The 19,513-nt window shown below is 41.4% G+C and overlaps 1 protein-coding gene across 13 annotated transcripts in view; it reads right to left on the reverse strand.

The window, feature by feature from the left end:
* The window catches only part of SMARCA4 (SWI/SNF related, matrix associated, actin dependent regulator of chromatin, subfamily a, member 4), a 63,481-nt gene that overhangs the window by 16,245 nt on the left and 27,723 nt on the right, over positions 1-19,513 (reverse strand). For all 13 annotated transcript variants that reach the window (XR_009556877.1, XM_035140594.2, XM_035140593.2 and 10 more), the window contains exons 13-25: positions 17,830-17,960; positions 16,540-16,597; positions 16,117-16,238; positions 13,487-13,637; positions 13,159-13,322; positions 12,033-12,099; positions 10,980-11,090; positions 9,203-9,445; positions 7,607-7,720; positions 4,315-4,422; positions 3,527-3,613; positions 2,224-2,270; positions 681-847 (exon numbers count right to left, since the gene is read on the reverse strand). Coding sequence is in view for 12 of the 13 variants with exons in the window: in XM_035140594.2 (XP_034996485.1) it covers positions 681-847; positions 2,224-2,270; positions 3,527-3,613; positions 4,315-4,422; positions 7,607-7,720; positions 9,203-9,445; positions 10,980-11,090; positions 12,033-12,099; positions 13,159-13,322; positions 13,487-13,637; positions 16,117-16,238; positions 16,540-16,597; positions 17,830-17,960 (1,570 nt within the window). In the remaining variant the exon portion in view is untranslated. The remainder of the gene's footprint in view (positions 1-680; positions 848-2,223; positions 2,271-3,526; positions 3,614-4,314; positions 4,423-7,606; positions 7,721-9,202; positions 9,446-10,979; positions 11,091-12,032; positions 12,100-13,158; positions 13,323-13,486; positions 13,638-16,116; positions 16,239-16,539; positions 16,598-17,829; positions 17,961-19,513) is intronic.

Here is a 19,513-nt window from a genome sequence, read left to right on the forward strand (position 1 = left end):
CAGTTGACAGGAAAAAAAGAGGAAAGATGAAAACTGAAATAATAAGAGGCTGGCATAACCAAAGACGAAGAAATTCAGAAGGAATGTGCTCAAATCCTCTTGTGATAGAGGAACATATCTGCCCAAATGTTTAAACGAATGGTATTTTGGGATCATTAATAAAAAAAGGAGCCATCATTTCAAGAGAACCACCTGCAAGGGGGTGTCATTGGGAAAGAGTACGGCCTGTAGGGTGGAGGGGAGGGAGAACCATGGCAGGTCACTGTAACTTAAGTAAAGGAATCAGCCCACTTGACAATGTCTGGTTGCCATTCTGAAATTTGAAAGAGAAATCAACTTGTGAATGTTTGTAGCAGAGAGGAAGAATTGGAAATGGTGCAGCTAGAACACTGTAGGCTTAACATGAAGTGGGCCCAGTGGGGGAGGGAAGGGCTCAAATTCCTACGCGATGGCTCCACACGCTACACCATGGGCCATACAGGATCACACCCCAAAATTGCACGTGCCAAGAGAACTTTCCTATGCACTGAAGTTAGTGTGTTTCACTTTCTTACAATGCTCCACACACACAGCCTGACTAAAGACATACAGAGACTACATGAAGAAAGGTACTTTATTAATCGCGTGCCAAAATCAGGTCTTCCTACCTACAACATTACAGGCCCTAATGCAAAACTCACCATCTAGCCTGAGGTATTTGAAGCCACGGTAAGCAAAATAATCTTCCATTATGGTCATGAGGGAGGTCATCTGACAAAAAAGCAGCACCTTGTGGTTGGTAGCTCGTAACTTGGGAAGGATCCGATCTAGGAGCTCAAACTTCCCTGAAGCACGGTACAGATCAAGCCTGGTTCAGAACACGAGGAGGAGAAACAAAGAAACTGTTTTCTTCTGGTATAGCGGCTTTTAACATTCTGCCTTCAGGAACCTGCTTTCACATCAATTTATCTGCCAAGCAATGCTTGTGTGTTTGTGGTGGAAGTCTTGTATGTTCAGTGGATACTGGGAATTCTTCAGGAAGCACAGCAATTTTACACAAATCCTGGCCCTACTGGATCTCCTTTTTAACTGTGTGAACTGACAGTGTGGCTCAATCAATCATTTATTTATTTATTTACACTCTGTCTTTTCCCCTAAGGGACTCAAAGAGGCTTACAGCTAAAAATAATTACAGGTAGGTAGCCGTGTTGGTCTGACGTAGTTGAAACAAACAAACAAAAAAAATTCCTTCCAGTAGCACCTTAGAGACCAACTAAGTTTGGTCTTCTTCTGTTTCAGTGTATCTGAAGAAGTGTGCATGCACACGAAAGCTCATACCTATGACAAACTTAGTTGGTCTTTAAGGTGCTGCTGGAAGGAATTTTTTTTTATTTTTTATTTAGATAAAAATAAGAAACGCTAAAAACATGGGGGGAGGGGACAATAATGAAAAAAACAATTAAACATTGATAGAATTAAAACTATATACAAATACAAATCTATTAAAACTGTGCCAATAATCACAACAAAAAACAACACGGCACTACCCCTTTCACTAAGAGGGCACTAGAACATAACTAAAACTTCTATACAGCTTCAGGTTGTAGCGAAAGGCTGACATTAGTGTCTTTCATGGGAAAATGTTAATCATAACTAGTCTTCTAGCTGTGGGGTCCCCAGGTGCTCTCAGGTGGGTAATACATACTTTATACATGATTGAGAGCAACCAACCTTGAAAGCTAAAGACAGAAGGATGCTGGAACATACCAGAACCACAAACCAACACGGAAGATGGAACTACAAGACAAGTGGGAAATTTACTTAACAGTGAAAAGGAGTGATGTGAACGCTAGGAACAGAATTGTGAGGGCTTCTGTAAGCTAAATACGGGTAGGATAACATAACACTTGGCAAGTGTTGGTGCCCAATGATGAGAAGAGGCCTGGTCTTTCTCCTGGAGAAATAAAGGACTCACCAGAACCCCTCAATGAACAATAGAGGGTTTGGGGGTTCTGAGAGCTTAACCAAAATCCTTTTACTGAAGAGAAAGCAGTGAGTGATTCTACAATTACTCAGAAGCAGCCTATCAAATGTCTCTGGAAGCTCACAAGCAGGGCACGAAAGTCTCCTCCTCCTCCTCCTCCTCTTCAGCATTTGGTTTCAGAGATTACCCAAGAAAATGTGTCAGGTTCATACTTGAGAAAAACATGCACTTCCTAAAATTCTTTGTGGTGGCCAACTTACCCTTGCACAATGCCTCCAGTGAAGCCTAAGTGCTCAGAAAAGGATTCCTACAACAAAACATAAGAAAGCCAGTCTAAGCATGAACAGAACAGGCCAAACAATGTTGCAGAGATGGTTTCCTCCAAGAGATAATGGTCCACATGCTTTAGTAACATGCAAAGAGACAATGGTAAACAATAATTAACTTGTCAGCTATCATAATCATTATTATGACAATTTTAAAATCTAAGCACCCTACAAATAAATTGGTGCTTCAGTTGGGTTTGAAATCTTTTTCAACGAGGCAAAAATATGTACAGAAGAACAAGAGAGACAAACATTACTGGATTTCACATCTGTAAGCTTTCCATATAGATTCCAAGATTCCATCATTAGGCCCAGGCTTTGCCAACCGGGTGCCCTCCATATCCTTTGAACTAGGCCTAGGATGGGCTTTGCTGACTGCAGTCAATGGGAGTTAACAGCCCCAAGCACGTGAAGGGCACCAGGTTGGTAAAGGCTGATGCTGTCAAAGTATTGCACTCTATACAACCACATTAAGAGCCTACTGGACCAGGCCAATGGTCCATCCATTCCAGCATCCTGTTCTCATAGTGGCCAACCAGATGCCTGTGGGAACCCCGCAAGCAGGATCCAAGCACAGAAACACTCTGCCCCCCCCCACCGTGGTTTCCAGCAGCTGGTATTCAGAAGCATTATTGCCACCAACTGTGGAGGCAATGTAGCCATCACAGCCAGCTTTTGATAGCTCTCTCTACCATGAATAAGAGCTTAAGAAGAGCCTAAACAGTTAACTTTTGGATCCTCAAATTGTGGGGTAAACCGGGGTGGTGGGTGCATGAGTGAGAAGGAGCTACATTCTTACCCAAACTATATTTAATATTCTCACAGGAAGTCACAGCAGCAAGTTGCATGCAACTGCATGTCAGATTCTCCATGCAGCTGCACAGCAAAGGCCCAGCATTGAGGAGGTTCCAGAAGGTACAATAAGTTGGGGAGCGGGACAGAACCGAATAGAAATGGTGGGTCAATCTCACATTTACGAGACATCCCATGCCCAAACTACTTTGCAGGACAGGAAGGGGAACCTGTGGTCTTCTAGATGATGTTTGACTACAACTAACATCCCAAACCATTGGCCACTTTGGCTGGGTCTGATGGGAGTTGTAGTTCAACACCATGGGGGGCTGCAGTTCCTCATTCCTGCTAAAGAACAAGTATTCCAGCAATACGTTTGGCCCGTCATTGCTAGTTGCCTTCATTGAGCAGGCTGAAAATGTCAACATCAAAAACACTTCTTTACCTCTATGTGCTGAAACATGTAGGGATGGTTGCAAATCTTCCTCAGCTGCATAATAGTGTTCATGAGCGTTTTTGTACCACCTTTGCCCTGGAAAAATAAGACATTTCTTCCTAAGTGAACTACAATTATTGATACCAATGTGTGCAAAATCTACTATTTGGGGGTGTGTGTGTGTTAAACTATTTATGGCATATTTCATCACTGTGCTTCCTAATAAATCTATCATTTTCTATCTAGGGATTAAACCATGGAACAAATGTTGGACAGTACAGGAACCATGGCAGAGACCTTCTTTTGCCATATTTCACAAAGTGTGTGTTTTGTTTTGGCTTTTTTGCTTGAGCAGTGTGCAACCAGATAAGCTAATTACTGTATATAATTTCATGAAGGTGCACCTCTTCACAAAAATTACTCAAGCACCTATGTTGTAACATCATGTTTTAAAAAATGAGCACCACTGCAGGACCGCTTCTCACTCTGATATTGCTACAAATTTTGGAAGTAGTAATAAATTTTAAAATTATGTTTCCAAGCAATGTTATGGTCAGATACTATTATTGTTCGTTCAATGGCTTGTGTAAAGAGAGCTGATGTTTCTTCATCATGAATCTGAAGGCCCTCAAGAGCGCAAACCCGAATTCTTTAGTAAAATGGCTGCTTTCCCCTCTGAAAAAACATTATCATAACAACAACCCTTGCATGAAAAGAATAAAAACACTCATTGACCAGACCTGGCGATAAGATGCCCGTCCTTACTGCACATTAGAGAAAAAGGCTGAAGTCCAAACCTTTTTGTCCTTCTCTGATCCATCTGTAAGCAGCACTCCCTTGGCTTGCATGTGTCTATAAAGTACCCTTTGTAATGCAGACATATCACACTTAATCACATATTCCACCTGTTGTGAACAGAGAGAGGAGATATTAATTCATGAAACTGCATTCACAAAGCATGGAATGAATGAATGAAATCTTTATTACGGCCAAAGGCCCACAATATAATCTTATGCAACACAATGTACAAATACACTGGGCAAGACAGGATAAAATAAAGCAAGAGTAAATAAAGTTTAAAAAGGACTTAAAAATTCAATACATATAAACAGATATAATTTGCAATAATTCCTTGGATAAAATAGATGGAACAGTACGTTTGTTTCGACAAGTTTCCGCTATAAATCGGGTAATAGAACAGATTTTCAGTAATCATGAAGTAAACCATTTTTCCTTTTGTATGAGAGAACTGTAACCAAATATCTTGCTACTAGCAGTGTTCTGCTAAGGTCGCTGTCTTGTAGCAGATATGTTAACTGAGACTCACAAAGCATGGATCCAAATAACCTGCACTTCCTGAGTTTGGGAGATTTCATTGCTTTCACAGTCTTCAGACTTGTAGAAATCTTTGAGTAGCAGTATTTGGGGGGCGGTTGGGGAGAAGGTTCTAAGTTCAATCAATCCTTTAGGTAGGGCTGGAAAAGTTGCTCTGTCTGAAACGTTGGAGAGCCTGCGCCAGTCAACCCAACAAAATGCTTTTTAACAGGGACAAATGAAAGGTTCTGCACTTAGACAAGAATAACCAGGTGCACAAATTTAGGATGGGGGACACTTGAGGCAGGGGGTGGGGTGGAAAGGTTTGGAGCAGGTCCGGCTTGTATCCTGAGCTCCTCATTGCTACTGGTGGGGGTGGGAGGGGAACAAAGTGGAGAAAGGTTTTCCCCTTCATTCCTGCCCCATTTTAAAATGCACTTTCTTCTCTCTAATTGGTCAGCAGCATTAGACTGGGAAACGAAGGGAAATAAGAAGCTTTCTTCTCTCCTGCCATGTAAAAAGAGAGAAGGAAGCTTGCATTTCAAAATGCATTTTTTTCTCTCTCTCCTTCCCCCCACAGCTTCACATAGTAGCAGCAGTGAGGGACAAGGGTGAAAGGAATGGGGGTTTGGTGACATGTAAAGGAGGGAGGGGAGTGGTGGTTTTGGCAAGCTGTGAGGGAAAGTTGTTTTGGGGGGTGAGCTGCAAGAGGAAGGATTTTGGGAGGCACATTGTAAAGCGAAGTGGGACTTCATGAGCCAGGAGAGTTTGGGGGTATAAAGAGAGGAGGGGAATTTTTGAGGGGTTAAAGAGTAAAGGATTGATGTAGGAGGGTTAGGTATAAAGGGAGGGTGGGTTTTGGCTGGGTGTAAAGGGAGGGAGTTGGCGAGCAATGTAAGTAGGGGTACAACCCCTAGTATATATAAAAAGAGAATTTTAAAAATATATTAATATTAATGTATTTCTGGAGCACTCTTTCACAGAAGAGAGCTGCTGGGCAAATCCTAGGACACAGCAGACAACCAAACAGAGCTGGGGCATATTTGAGTACCACCATTTCCCCTTCAGAATAGTGTTTATAGTCAGATTAATTTCTTAACAGGTGGTGTTAAGGCATGCAACTGTTTGCATGCATCTGTATCCACCACAGTTTGCAAACTCAGTTTTCAGGTAGTGGAACTGTGGTGGTTTTGTAATCTCTGTGGTCATACCCACTGAGTATGTCCAAAGATTCTATGAGACCAAACAAACGAAATCTAAGTTCTCCACAGCCATGTCTGTTTTATAAGGAGGGCTTGTGTTGCAGAAAGGTGAGAAAGAGCCAAGCCCTATACAATACCAACATGGAAATATGAAGACCTCTGAGCTGGAAAAACCGTGGTGGTGGTGAATCTCTCTTAGTTGTTTAGCAAGAATTATAGAAGTTATGAAAGGGCCCCCAACTTCCTGACTGATGACTCCTCTGATTGCACTGGAAGCTGATATTCATGTAGCTAGCAGATCTGTTAGAAAAGAGCTCTCCCGGAGGGCAAAATTTGGCATTGCATGCAGATGTGAGGATCTCATCTGCATGAAAGGATCTCATCTACCCTACACACAATATAGGGATCTGTGACAACACTGACAATGGTGATAAGCTACAGCAGGCATAGGCAATCTTGGCTCTCCAGATGTTTTGGAACTACAACTCCCATTATCCCTGACCACTGGTCCTGTTAGCTAGGGACCATGGGAGTTGTAGTTCTAAAACATCTGGAGAGCCAAGGTTGCCTATGCCTGAGCTACTGTGATGCTGAGATGAAGACAGTTAGGTCAACTCTGAGTTCTACACCCCTGATCTAGGATGCAGATCACAGAATAGGCCAACCAAGTAAATTCTATGGCCTTTAAAGTGTGCTTGTGGGAAGGGGGTTATTGGTTTTGTTTTATTATGCAGTTTGTTTTCATTTTGTATTTTGATGTTGTGAACTGCCCTGTGATCTTTGGATGGTGGTATACAAATTTAATAAATTGGAATAATAATGAACTGGGGTCGGTGTGTGCACTGAGAGTGAGGGACGGACGAAATACTGCCAGAACTGTTAGTTCCACACTCATTTTTTGCCATCTTTCTTTTCAAGCCCTACAGAATGAAGACAGCTGCACCAAAAGCAGGGCTTCCTTTCCTCCCACAAACTGTGCAGTGCTCAGATTTTTCTCTGCAACCACAAGAGCTAGAAACGGAATACAAGACAGAAATATTCCCACGAAGTTAAATATTACAACTGATTCCAGGCTCTGTGTTGGGGATGAAGCATCATAAACCCTAAATTCTAGACAATAGTCAGCAAAAAGCCGCAAGAAGTCAAAAGCACACAGAGGAGCATCTTACGCCTGAAAGATGTCTTTAGTAGCAGTACCTCAGCCTTCTTTGAGATTACATGAGTGGCCCATTGATACATACCAAGCTTAATCTGAGACAAGCCATTTGTTTGTCTAGTCTTGTACTGTACATTCTGCTGGTGGCTCTCCAAGTTTCCAGCTCTAGGTCTTTCCCATCTCAGCTACCTCAGAACCATTTTAGTTTGGTACTGAACTGATACTCTACAACTAAACCATCACGCCTCCCATGTCCCAAGCCTCTCTACAGACTTTCCTTGATTAAACAGACTCTCCAGCAGCCCCTTCAAAACAAGTGAACTAGGAATGCTGCCACGTAGAAGAACTTGCATATGGACAACATGATACGAAAGCTTCTACTAAGAGCTGGAATATCGCCTGCTTTTTAAGTGTTACCTTTTCAGGCAGCTGTGCTTCTACCTCCTTCTTTAACCTTCTTAGCAGGAAGGGCCGCAACACTTTGTGCAAACGACGGATAATTAGAATAGTTTCTTCTTCATTTAAATCCACCTGTTTTTAGTTGCACGCAGATTCAAGGAAACAAGTGTTATTTAAATATATTTTCCCAACCTCACTAGAAAAAAGTATGGTCAAAAAGCCCATACTATCATTATTAACTATAATGTTAACAATAAAACCACAAACAAAAAAAAAAAAATTCAGTTCACTGATTCATCTCTAATCCCCCAAAATGATCACAATCACCATAGTAATTACATATCAATAGATAGATAAATCCAGCAGGGTTGAAGAAGATCTTTGACAGCAAAACCAGACTACCAAAGAGCTGTAAAATGGCCAAGGAGGGCACAGTGCTTAACCCCTCCTGCACCTGATGCTTCCCCTACAACCCCCTTTCCCAGCGGGGGTTCCAGACAGCCTTTTTGCTGCAACAGATATGAGTGCTGTCTCTTAAGGGAAAAGCAACAGGGAATGGAAGGGTGAAGCTTTAGTACATTCCTCCTGCCATCCATTTCTCTGTTTCAAATCCTACAGCCCTTTTGCTGATTGACAGCAACCTGGCTTCCGAGAGGCAAGTCTACTTAATTTGGCCCCAGTCACCATGGTTATGGATGCTCTAATTTACCAACCTGTAACCTTGACTTAAAATGCTGTGAGCATCAAGATTACAATGTGGCAAATTAGAGGAAACAGGAAGAGGAGGGCAGGAGCGAGGGAGAAATGCAACAGTTCTCTTTAAAAGGGCTTGGAATGAGGAAACTGTTCACCCAGAAGTCAAACCAAATGTAATCACAGGGAAAATGTGGATCTTCTATCTTTATTCATCTTCTGCCCCAAATTATTTGAAGTGCTAAATGCACAAGTAGACAAAATTGGCATAGTATTTTAAAACGACCTCAGAGTGAGCAGTGTCTCTTGAAATGCAAAATATTAAAAGCAAACACCAGAAAGGTGTTTTTCTTTAGCAGTGCCTTCTACTATGGGTCAATTGCAGTCCCATCAGTACTTACTATATTGAAGAATACACAATGGAAGAGAGAGGCCTTGAAAGGAAATTCACCACTGCATCTGATCAGAACAGTATGCTGCATGCATGTATACTAAGAGAGTTAACAGCCAATTCTAAAAGTAAATGTGGCCTAACTCTTGAGCTCACTAAAAGAATGTACAAAGCATTAGAAATGCTGTGCCAACTGACCTAATCATTGCAATAAAACTATTTGGAGTCACACAGAATCACAAGGCTCTTAATAAATCAAATTGGTTAAAAACAGTATTTTTCAGCCCTTTAAAAAATTGTATGACATCCGTATCACACTGTGACACCCTAAATAAATCCAACCCCCTCCCCCTAAGAAAAATTAAATAAAAACTGGTAGTATTTATGGGTGACTGGACAGTGCAAGGAGGGGAAAGTGAAGGTGAAAGATTGCAAAATTTCATGGGACCAACAGGGAATGACTCCAGAGCCTGGAGTGAAAAACCCTGGGTGAAAAATGCTGGCATGTAGATGCTTCTTCCTGCACTTACCTTTTCTCCAGTCATGGCAAAAGGAGCATTAAACCACTGTTCAAATGTGCTACAGCTCTTGAAGATAGTTGGAAGGAGAAAGTTGAGCAGAGCCCATAGTTCAGGCAGCTTATTCTGTAGTGGAGTCCCTGTGAGAAGCAGACGACGTGGAGCTACGTAGTGTGTATTCAGGACTTGGGTTAGCTTGCAATGGTGGTTCTTCATTCGGTGACCTTCGTCAACAATCATGTACTTCCAACGAATCTGATGATGCAGGACATCAGAGTTTATTTACTTCAGAGTTTATTTCTCATGTATGATTATTAGGCTTTCAATACAGTACAGCTCACCCCACAGCAAGGTGATTGTTTGGATGTAGCTACGTATCTGTTAAACTAGTTCAGTTTTAATTTGCACCTAAGAAAAATGCAGGGGAATATTCACTACGCCACTAATTTGTAGAAGCAATATAACAGGTAGAATCAATATAATAGAAATACTGAAGACGGGGAAATTCTCACCATCCTCAAATGCTCCAGAGAAATGAGACTTCTGAAGCATCCCGCATAGGCTAAACTAGTGCTATCGTTCTTGTGAGCAATTACTCAAATGTAATAATGCTGAGAAAGTTGTGAATTGGCACTTATTAATACCGCATCTTGGCAACATCTTCCAGGACACTGCTGTTGCTTTACGGGAAAGGGTCCGATGATTCCAGTTGAAGTTAATGAGCCAGACCAGGCAGCTGACACGTGGGCTGACAAAAGCCGTTATTTGGTTTTGTTCTTTCAATATTGCTTTTTATTGAAAATTTAATGAGGACATAACACAACAGAGCACATGCAGTGTTATTCATGCAACCAAGACAAACCACAACCAATGAGCAAATAATATTGTACAGGTGTTACTGCAGCAAAAGTATCCCACCCAAATGAGAACTGAGAAGCAAGAGATTGCATATCATATTCAACCACAGTACTATATGCAACAAGTGCCATTTGCATTAGGTGAATTATTCTTCTTTTTTTAAAAAAACCCAACATACCGTGTTTCTCCAAAAATAAGACACCGTCTTATATTTATTTTTCCTTAAAAAAAACCACGGTGGCTTATTTTCAGGGGATGTCTTATTTTTTTTTAATTGAGTATGGTACAGTTTAACCTACAAGGTTAAACCTACAAGGTTAAACTGCCTATCACTATGGCTTATTTTCGGGGTATGGCTTATTTTTTTGGAGAAACACGATATTCACACGTACACTACACTCTTTCTTTCTCCCTTTCATTATGGGTGAGACAGGTATCTGCTCTTAATCAGAGAGGAGAGGGGCCTGCCACTTTGAATTGCTTCAGTAGACACAACTGACATGATCCATCTTGAAGATCAAGTGTCTGGGAGAGGAGACACCACAGTTTAATTCAGGGATGGGGAAACCTGTGGCTTGCCAGATGTTGACTCCAGTTCCCATGAGCCCCAGCCAGCATTGATGGTGGTCACGGAAGGAACATCTGGAGAGCCATAAGTTCCCTGTCCCTGGTTTTAAAGGACAAAATAGGCAAGGGTTCTCAATTTTTCAGTATTCAAGAAAATGCTATGTGGGGTGTGTGTGTGTGTGTGTTGTAAATGCTTCATTTATCTGTTATTCTAATACTAATAATGTCTATTACTTAATGTTGGTTTTGCAAGAAAAGCTGTCTAATATTGTCTATACCTTTAGGATACCACAATGATTTATTTCTAGAACTAAAGGAAAATCAACACGCCAGCAAATCCTGCTTTCAAACAGGAAAGCCTCACCTTGGCAAGAATGTGCTTATCTTTGATGATATATTCATATGTAGTGAGCAAAACATTAAACTTCCCACTTCGAAGCTGAGGTACAAATGCCCGTCTTGCAGCTGGAGAGCCCTAACAAAAAAGAATTAAGAAAAACTAAGCACAGATTTTGGAGAAATAATTGACATTAGTGTTGCACTTGTGGCTGTGAAACCGCTGACTCTGTCTGTCTGAGCTAGAGCATGAGCATTCCAAAAAAGTTGTCTGCAGTCAAGATTTAGCAAAGGAAGGCAAACAAAAGACAGGGGCTTTGTGGGGCTGGCTGAGGGAAACTTATAGATACAAGGAATATAGAGCCGATAGGCTGGAAGGAATTATAAGAAAAGCAGACACTGCACAAATAAGCAGGAACACGAAAGGTAAATTTAAAAGGCGCACTGAAGAAAAAGGCAGAAGGTACAGGGAGATGACTGAGAAAGAAAGGTTAATGGGGAAGGCCTGATGAAGATATACCACTTAAGGAAACAGAAATTTCCTTTTCACACACAGGTCTGAGGGATTGTGGGGGGAAGCTGTGTGTTATTTGCAGGAAAGAAGTTGAAAAGCAAGAGGCTTTGGGGGAGGGCTGAAAACTTTGGGTCAGAAAGAAATATGCTGCACTTTGGAAAATAATGCGAAAAAATAAGCATTTTCTCTCTTGAACTCTCTTTAACTTTATAAGAAGCTTTTCTGTAGCAGTCCTGCTACACTGATGGGAAAGAGTAGTTTAAGACAGTGTTTCCCAACCTTGTGCCTCCAGCTGTTTTTGGACTACAACTCCCATCATCCCTAGCTAGCAAGACCAAAAACAGCTAGTCCGAAAACAGCTGGAGGCACAAGGTTGGGAAACACTGGTTTAAGAAACAGGAAGGTGACCCCACCCCCAATATTATGCCACAGTTGTTGCTGAATGAACAGGAAAATGCAACAATTTGCTTTCAGTCAGAGGATGCTCGGTTCTTTCCTTGGAATCATAACTGGCTCATCATTCCATCTTGACCAATTTGAAATGAAAATCTGAACCACAATACTTGCCTTGTATGAGACTTTAACCACAGAAGGAGCCCACTTATCAAATTCATATGCCCAGTTTGAGAGAGTTCTAGAACAGAAAAACAGCAAAGATTCCATTTTATACAGACACGAACCACACATAATATGTTTAAAAAATAAGAACTGCGTACAACCCCTTCAAAATAGCACATCACAAAAGCGCATTACAAATGTGCGGGTGATTTGGTCAGCTGGAGATAAGAGTTTCACCGATCCTAAAACAGATTTTGACATGCAAACTTGTTTTTCAAGCAGCCATTTGTTTTATGAGCAAAGCTCATGTAATGCTTTTGCCGTCTCTCTTGCAAATACTGCAAATAATAATATTATAAACTATGGATCTAGTTCCTCTTAAGAATAGAACACCAAAAGCCTTGGAGGAATAATACAAAGCAGACTAGTTCCCTGTGGCACTTCAAATACGGTATTTACACATTTCATAGCACTTTTTGACTTCCGAGCACCTGATTCAAATCAATCAACTTAATACAGTGGTGCCTTGCAAGACTAAATTAATTCGTTCCGCGAGTCGTTTTGTATTGTGAAAATTTCATCTTGTGGTTTTCCAACTAAAACAAAGCAAAGCAAAAAAAAAAGTCTTGTGAAGCACGGCTATAGAAAAATTCGTCTTGCGAGTCATCAAAAAGATCGCAAAACGCTTTCGTCTTGCGAGGTACCACTGTAGTTACATGGGATCAAAGAACTGAATGGGATTAATCTGGCCTAGTTAACATGCCTCAAAAAGTGGCCATGCTGTGGTTAGTGCAAACCAGTTTTTTGCTAAGTCTGAGTTAAATCATTATACCAGCCCCCCGCCCTCAGCGATTTCTTGCTATGCTTAACAGGTCTAATCTTTTAACACTCCCCATTCTGAAAGTTATTTATACTATTGCCACACTTACTCTGCTAGTCTCGCCCTGTTTCTATCATGTTTGCTGAAATTGGTGACCATATTTTGTTCATATTTCTGCACGAAGCAGACCAGCCTAGATGGCTGCATTAGAACTACAATGATGATATACTGCAATAAGATATTTTGCATGAACACAGAAGCATTTGAATGTGTGACAATCCTTAAGTGGCAGATGGATCCAGTAGGAATACTTACGACAGAGGTACTATAATGAGGAACGGTCCATTGATACGTTTGTGCTCCATGAGGTATGTAATTAAAGCAATGGTCTGGATTGTCTTACCCAGACCCATTTCATCTGCCAGGATTCCATTTAGATTATTATTGTACAAGGATACTAGCCACTCTAAACCTTTAATCTATGGGAAAAGAAAAAGAAATGCTCACACGTTTCTGGACACATGGAGAGAAAATACTGTCAATACTTGCTTCCTCTTTTGCAATTCTAAGCACACCTACACCCAGCAAAACTGCCTAAGCTAACACAGCTCTGAAGTAAAGGGTCTTGCTTTCAGTTTCTCACCTGATACTGCTTGAGGACACCATTTACCATGAGAGTGGACTGCTTGTCCACCCTTTCAGTGACTGCATGAGCCACAGCGTAGTAAGACTGTAACCCCCTTGCCAGGGCTTGAGACACTCCATACTCGTCATCAACATCTTGCTTTGCATTCCTAAGGGAAAAGATTAAACAGGTTGGGGAAATGGGTTAAGAGTGAGAAAAAAAATGAGAGAGAGAGAGGGGGGGGGTAAAACTTGGATCATATACCTAACTGACAAAACCCTTACTAGCTTAGAACATTTAAAAGAAAACTTAACCTTTTATAGCGCAGGACGACAAAGACTATTGTTTGTTTGAGCAGGATTATTGGTTTGTTGTGTATTTTTTGTGTAGGATCAACCTAGATGTGGGAAACAAGTGTTTTAAGTTGGAAACTGGCATGAGGTTAAGATGAAAAAACACCTCCTCTGAACTGCAGCATCATCCCACTTAGCCTCCCCACTGTGGGAGGAGTTGGGGCTGGGTTTCTTATTCTCTTTGGGGGAAGGCCCTGCCTTAAGTTCCTAGTATTGTAGGAGGGTTGTGGCCTCTGGAAAGACGGAGGGGTTGCGATACAGTCAAACCTTGGTTTTTGGACACTTTGGCTGCCGAACGCCAAAAACCTGGAAGTGAATGCTTCCGTTTTCAAACATGCCTCAGAAGTCTAACAGCCTCTGAGGTGCGTTTCTCAATTTTCCCCATTGAACTCGCCGGCAGCCCTTTGATCTTCAGTTTTCGAACGTTTCAGAAGTCTAACGGACTTCCAGAACAGATTACATTCGAAAATGAATGTTCCACTGTACAAGGAAGAGTGTCGGCAGATCTAACTCTACACAGCGCAGTAGATCCCCTCTTCCAGGATCATTCAAGTGATCTATAACCTGTTTCTCTCTTAGGTGAATGACTGGGGGATCTGATGCTGCTGCTGCGCTATATTTTTTAGCCAATTAGTTATATAAGTTATTTTTTTATCCATAGCTTATTGTTACTGAAACCCATTGCCTGCTTTTACTGTAAATCAGCTTGAGATGAAAAAATTGCATGGTGAATAAATTAAATAAATAAACATTCCCTTAATTTTTCACAAGCCATGACCCTATTTAAAAATAATTGTCTCATATGTTACTGTGCACTAATTTTCACTTTCTGTTGGTTACCTTGGAGGCCTCCTGTCAGCCAGAAAGGCAGGCTGAAAATAATTTACACAACCAGACCCAGCTGCTAACCCTGGATCTATGGTGTCTCTGATACCTACATGTATAGGGGGGTGGAAAGTAATAGGTCCTTTCCCCAACTCCTATCCTCTTGGGTAGGGGAGAGAGAGAGAGAGAGAGAGAGAGAGGGAGGGAGGGAGGGAGGGAGCAAGAGAGAGTCTTCTACTCCTTGACTGTAGATGGAGAACTCTTCCTCTTGCCCCTTTGAAAGTGGGCTGTAGGAAAGGTAGGGCAAGAACAAGAGATATCAGACGAAGGGTAACCTCTGCTCAAGCCTGTTTAACTACAGCCTTGTATCTTTCTGCTCCTGGCATTAAAGTCTTTGTGTGTGTTAAAATGTATGGAGGACCAAGTCCCCAATGCTGGCGTTGTAAAAAAGAAATTGGAACATATTACCACATGTGGTGGACCTGCCAGGAAATTAAAAGATATTGGAATAATATATACGAAGAAATCAAAAAACTATTTAAACAGTCAATAAAAAAAAGGCCGGAACTATTCTTATTAAACATACTACCACCAGAAACTCCAAAAGAAACAAAATCCTTACTGCTGTATGCAATGACTGCGGCCAGGGTATTAGTGGCAAGAAAGTGGAAGAGTGAGACCTTACCCACTATATTGGAGTGGCAAACACTTATGCTAGAATATGTACAACTGGCTAAACTCACTGACTCAGTAAGGGAATCATCAACACAAAAAGTATCCAAAGAGTGGAAGGTCTACAAAAAATACTTAAAAATGTATTATCCTAATAATTCCATATTGGCAGATATAGATTAACGTTTGTAATATAAAAATGAGATTAAGGGAAAATTGAGAAGAAAGGAAGAAAGTTATAACGAAGACCCGTAGAAAACAAAGAATTTGGAAGTGTAATATTGGAAGGACGGGAAGTTTCTAAGAAGGAAGAAATAGGATTTAACATAAAGATAATATACGGTTCACATTGCGAAGAAGAATTTATTTTGTATTTTGAATTATGTATTTAGTTCTTCTGTATTTATTTATTTTTCTTTTGTATGAGATACGACGAGGAGGAAACTATCGTTGTATTCATATCATGCATATGTTCTACTCTGTATTATTTTAAACAATAAAGTCTTTTTCAAAAAAAAAAGTCTTTGTGTGTGTTGATTTCAGACACTTTGATAGACTCTTCCCTCTTTTACTTGTGGGGTGAACTTATACATTAGAATCACAGAACTGCAGGGTTGGAAGGGACCCCAACAGTTATCTGGCTCAATCATCCCTGACAAGATAACATCCCTACCTCTGTTTAAAAACCTCCAGTGAAGGAAGAGACCAACACCTTCATCTGACACTTTCACTTATATTTAGAGGGAAATCTGAAAGGTAGTTGGTAACATAAACATGGAGGGATGGTGTGAGCCTTACTCAATAATGTGCCTTGCATCCACTTCAGATACATCATCACTATCTGGATCTGGAATTTTCTTCTTCTCCTCCACCACAGGTAAAGCAGGCTGAGATGGCGGTGGTTGTTCCTCTTCCTCCTCCTGTCAGAAACAGAAACCGCATCAGTTTTGATACGTATACCGATGTAAAATCAAAATGCTTTCAATGCTGTCTTAATTAGGAGGACAGTCTGCTGAAATACTTATACACACTGACCAACCGCAGGCAAAATCTCAGGAACCAGAGTCTGTGTCTATCGTAATATTGAACATGGAATTTATGTACGTAGATACAATTTGTGGGCATTGACCATGCCTCCACAGCAGTCTTCTGGCTTATCTGCTACATCTGCACAGAACGCGATCAAGAAAATTATGTGAAAGCTGAGCCATTCCTTCGTACCTCTTCTTCCTCTTCTGATCCGCTTTCTTCACTGTCAGATCTTGGTGCTACTTCATATCTATTTAAACAGATATTAAAATGGCTGATATGGATAACACAGGAAAAAAATTACATAGGAAAATGGGACACTCTTAATTTTCTACTTAATCGGTCATGGAGAGCAATCTGACTAGGGCTGCTCCTCTTTTCTGAAGTCACTGGGGGAGTTTGCAGGAAGAAAGAATCTCAAGTCTAGAAAATAGGGGTCTCTATTCTGTCAGTAGCACTGGGGGTGGGGGAATCTTGAACAGAGAAAAAGAGACATTTCTAAAAAGTTACCCCCACTCCAGTCCCTTGTACACACAGCAAGAAATAATCCCTAACATGCCCAAGGCTGGAAGGGAAAAATGTTTCTCTGATAAACAAGCAAAATCTAAGTTCACTACAAATCAAATTTTCTGTTTTCCCGCACAGTGAGGGAAGCTATGACTTGGGATTTCCAAACTAAGGCAATATTGCTGAGTGGGAAAATCAAACAAAGAGCCATCCAACCAAAGGAAGGTTTCATGAAGTACGCCAAGTACATAAGAAGAGACCTGTGGGATCAGACCAAGGAGCTACCTGAGCCCAGCATCCTTTCCGCCCCCCACTGCGAACAACTGGAAACTGGTAGTCAGATTTACTGTCTCTTTATAGGGAAGCTTGATTTAAGCTAGTGGTTTTCAACCTTTTTGAGTCCACAGTGCCCTTGACCAACCACATTCTTTCTGCGGCTCCCCCATGGCAGTCATGTACACTGGGGTTCCATTATAGGATGTGTGTATGTAGGGATTCCCCTGTTCCACCCCCACCACCCACCCCACATTCCGCCCCGCCCCGCCCCACCCTTTTCAGGTGCGGTTTTTGATGTGGGAGCAGCAGGAGGAGCAACACGATTCAGGCTGGACTGGGGTGAGGAAAGAGACAAATATTGATTGATTTGCAGATATGCAAGAATGATGTCAAGAGGGAGGGAGAGAGGAGGAGGGCCCTCCCACGGCATCCCTGACCAATCGTTGTCACCCAAGGGTGCTGAGGCACACAAGTCGGAAACCTCTGATTTAAGCAACTGAGGCTAATAGCTGTTGCTATACCAATTATCCCCTTTTGAAGACAAAACTTAGAGGCATATTTATTACAAGCTAGCTTTTCTTAACAAAGTTCAGAGGTAGTGGATGACCCCATGAGTATGACTTTTGAACAAACAGGATGCAGTTACATGGTGCTAATTTCATGGCAAAATACAATGGATTAAATCTGTTGGCAACTTACCCAGGATTCATTTCTAACCAAGTATCCAGTTGTCCTGCTTTCGGTGCATCCATGCCAGTAAGAATTTTCCCACTTTCCACATGGATCACTTTCACAGGTAGGTCACTCATTTGGCTGGTTTCATCCAAAGGCTGAAAAAACACAAATGTGTGTTAAACTTACTGTTTTCTATTTCCACAGTACAAAAAATGAAGGTCCCCAATGATGGTACTGTTTATGCCAGGGGTCAGCAACCTAAGGCCCATGGGATGGAAGCGGCCCGCGGAGGTCGTTTGACTGGCCCTCGAACTGAGCCGCCCGCTCGCGCTAAACCGGCGCAGTGTGGCACGGGGACTCCCTTCTGTGGCGCCAGAAATCGTGTCTGTGCATGCGCAGACACTGGAAATAGCGCACACGCAATCCGGCCCATGGAGAGATCTCCGCAGGACTCATCTGGCCCAGGCAAGATAAACCTTGATGACCCCTGGTTTATGCATCTTTTTAAAGAAGAAGTTGGGTGGTCACCTGTCATGTAGGATCTGATTGAGATTCCTGCATTGCAGGGGATGGACCCTCAAGGTACCTTCCAACACTATAATTCTATGGAAAAAAATGGCTTACTGAGAGCTTTTGTGACATAGTGGATGCTTTGTTGGACAAGGACAGGGAAACTTGCACATTCTTGCAGCTTTTGTAGTGATTCACATATGTTTGATTAGAATAGACAAAGGGCCAGAAGACATTAGTGAGTACATGCAATGCTGTCTCTATGCTCTGCTAGCTTGTCCCACTTGGCCTGGGAGAGCAGGGCGCTGACCGACTCCAGCTACAAAAGCTAAGGCTGCTGAACAAACTATTGGGTTGGGGTACTGTTTAGGTGCTGTTTTGCTGCTGCTGTTATAGATATGATATTAATTTTGTGTATCTCTATTTTTAGACCGTATTATGATTTATGTGGAAACAGTTCAATTTGGTTGTGCATCTTTGCTTTTATAATAAATTTTATTTAAAATAAATTTGGTTGTGTATGTTTTAATGTGTTTTATTTATTGTTTATGACTACTTATGTTTGTAATTATGCAAATCTTCTTATGTTATAAGGCTCTTTAAGCATTGCTTTAACTATGGACAGGTGGCATACAAATAAAATGATGATTATGATACTATCTAAATGGCTGAAAAAAATCTATGGTCTGTTTGCAGTGAAACTGTGACAGGGAAGCAGCTGGCAAATAAGGACCAGGAGACTTGGAATGAAATGACCACAGCCAGCTTATTTACAGTCTGAGCTTTGATGGTCCTCTCATAAGCTGGAAGTTTCTCAATACTGAGCCTTAAGCAGTTTTATATCATTGTTACTTGTTTATGCCTGCAATTTATTCTTTGGCTTCTTTTAAGTTGATTCTTCAGCTCCTCTTTTTCCACATCTTCTCGTTGAAGCCTAGCTACCCTTTCTTTCATCTCCAGCCCTTTCATGATATTTTCCAAAACATTCATGTTCCTTGCAGGGCTCATTTTTCAAACTTAGCTTTATTTCAACATTGTGGTGAGTCTCCTGTTTTAACTGTTTCTCCATCACTTTCAACACATTGACAATACTCTTGTGGTCATTTTGCGTGAGGTAGCACTTGTGTGTTTCCTGTTTAATTTTCAACAACAAGTTATCAAGCTTCATCATTAGTTCATCTTTCTGCTTAAGCAGCTC

This window comes from Zootoca vivipara, chromosome 16 (assembly GCF_963506605.1).
Source record: "Zootoca vivipara chromosome 16, rZooViv1.1, whole genome shotgun sequence".
Taxonomy (NCBI): domain Eukaryota; kingdom Metazoa; phylum Chordata; class Lepidosauria; order Squamata; family Lacertidae; genus Zootoca; species Zootoca vivipara.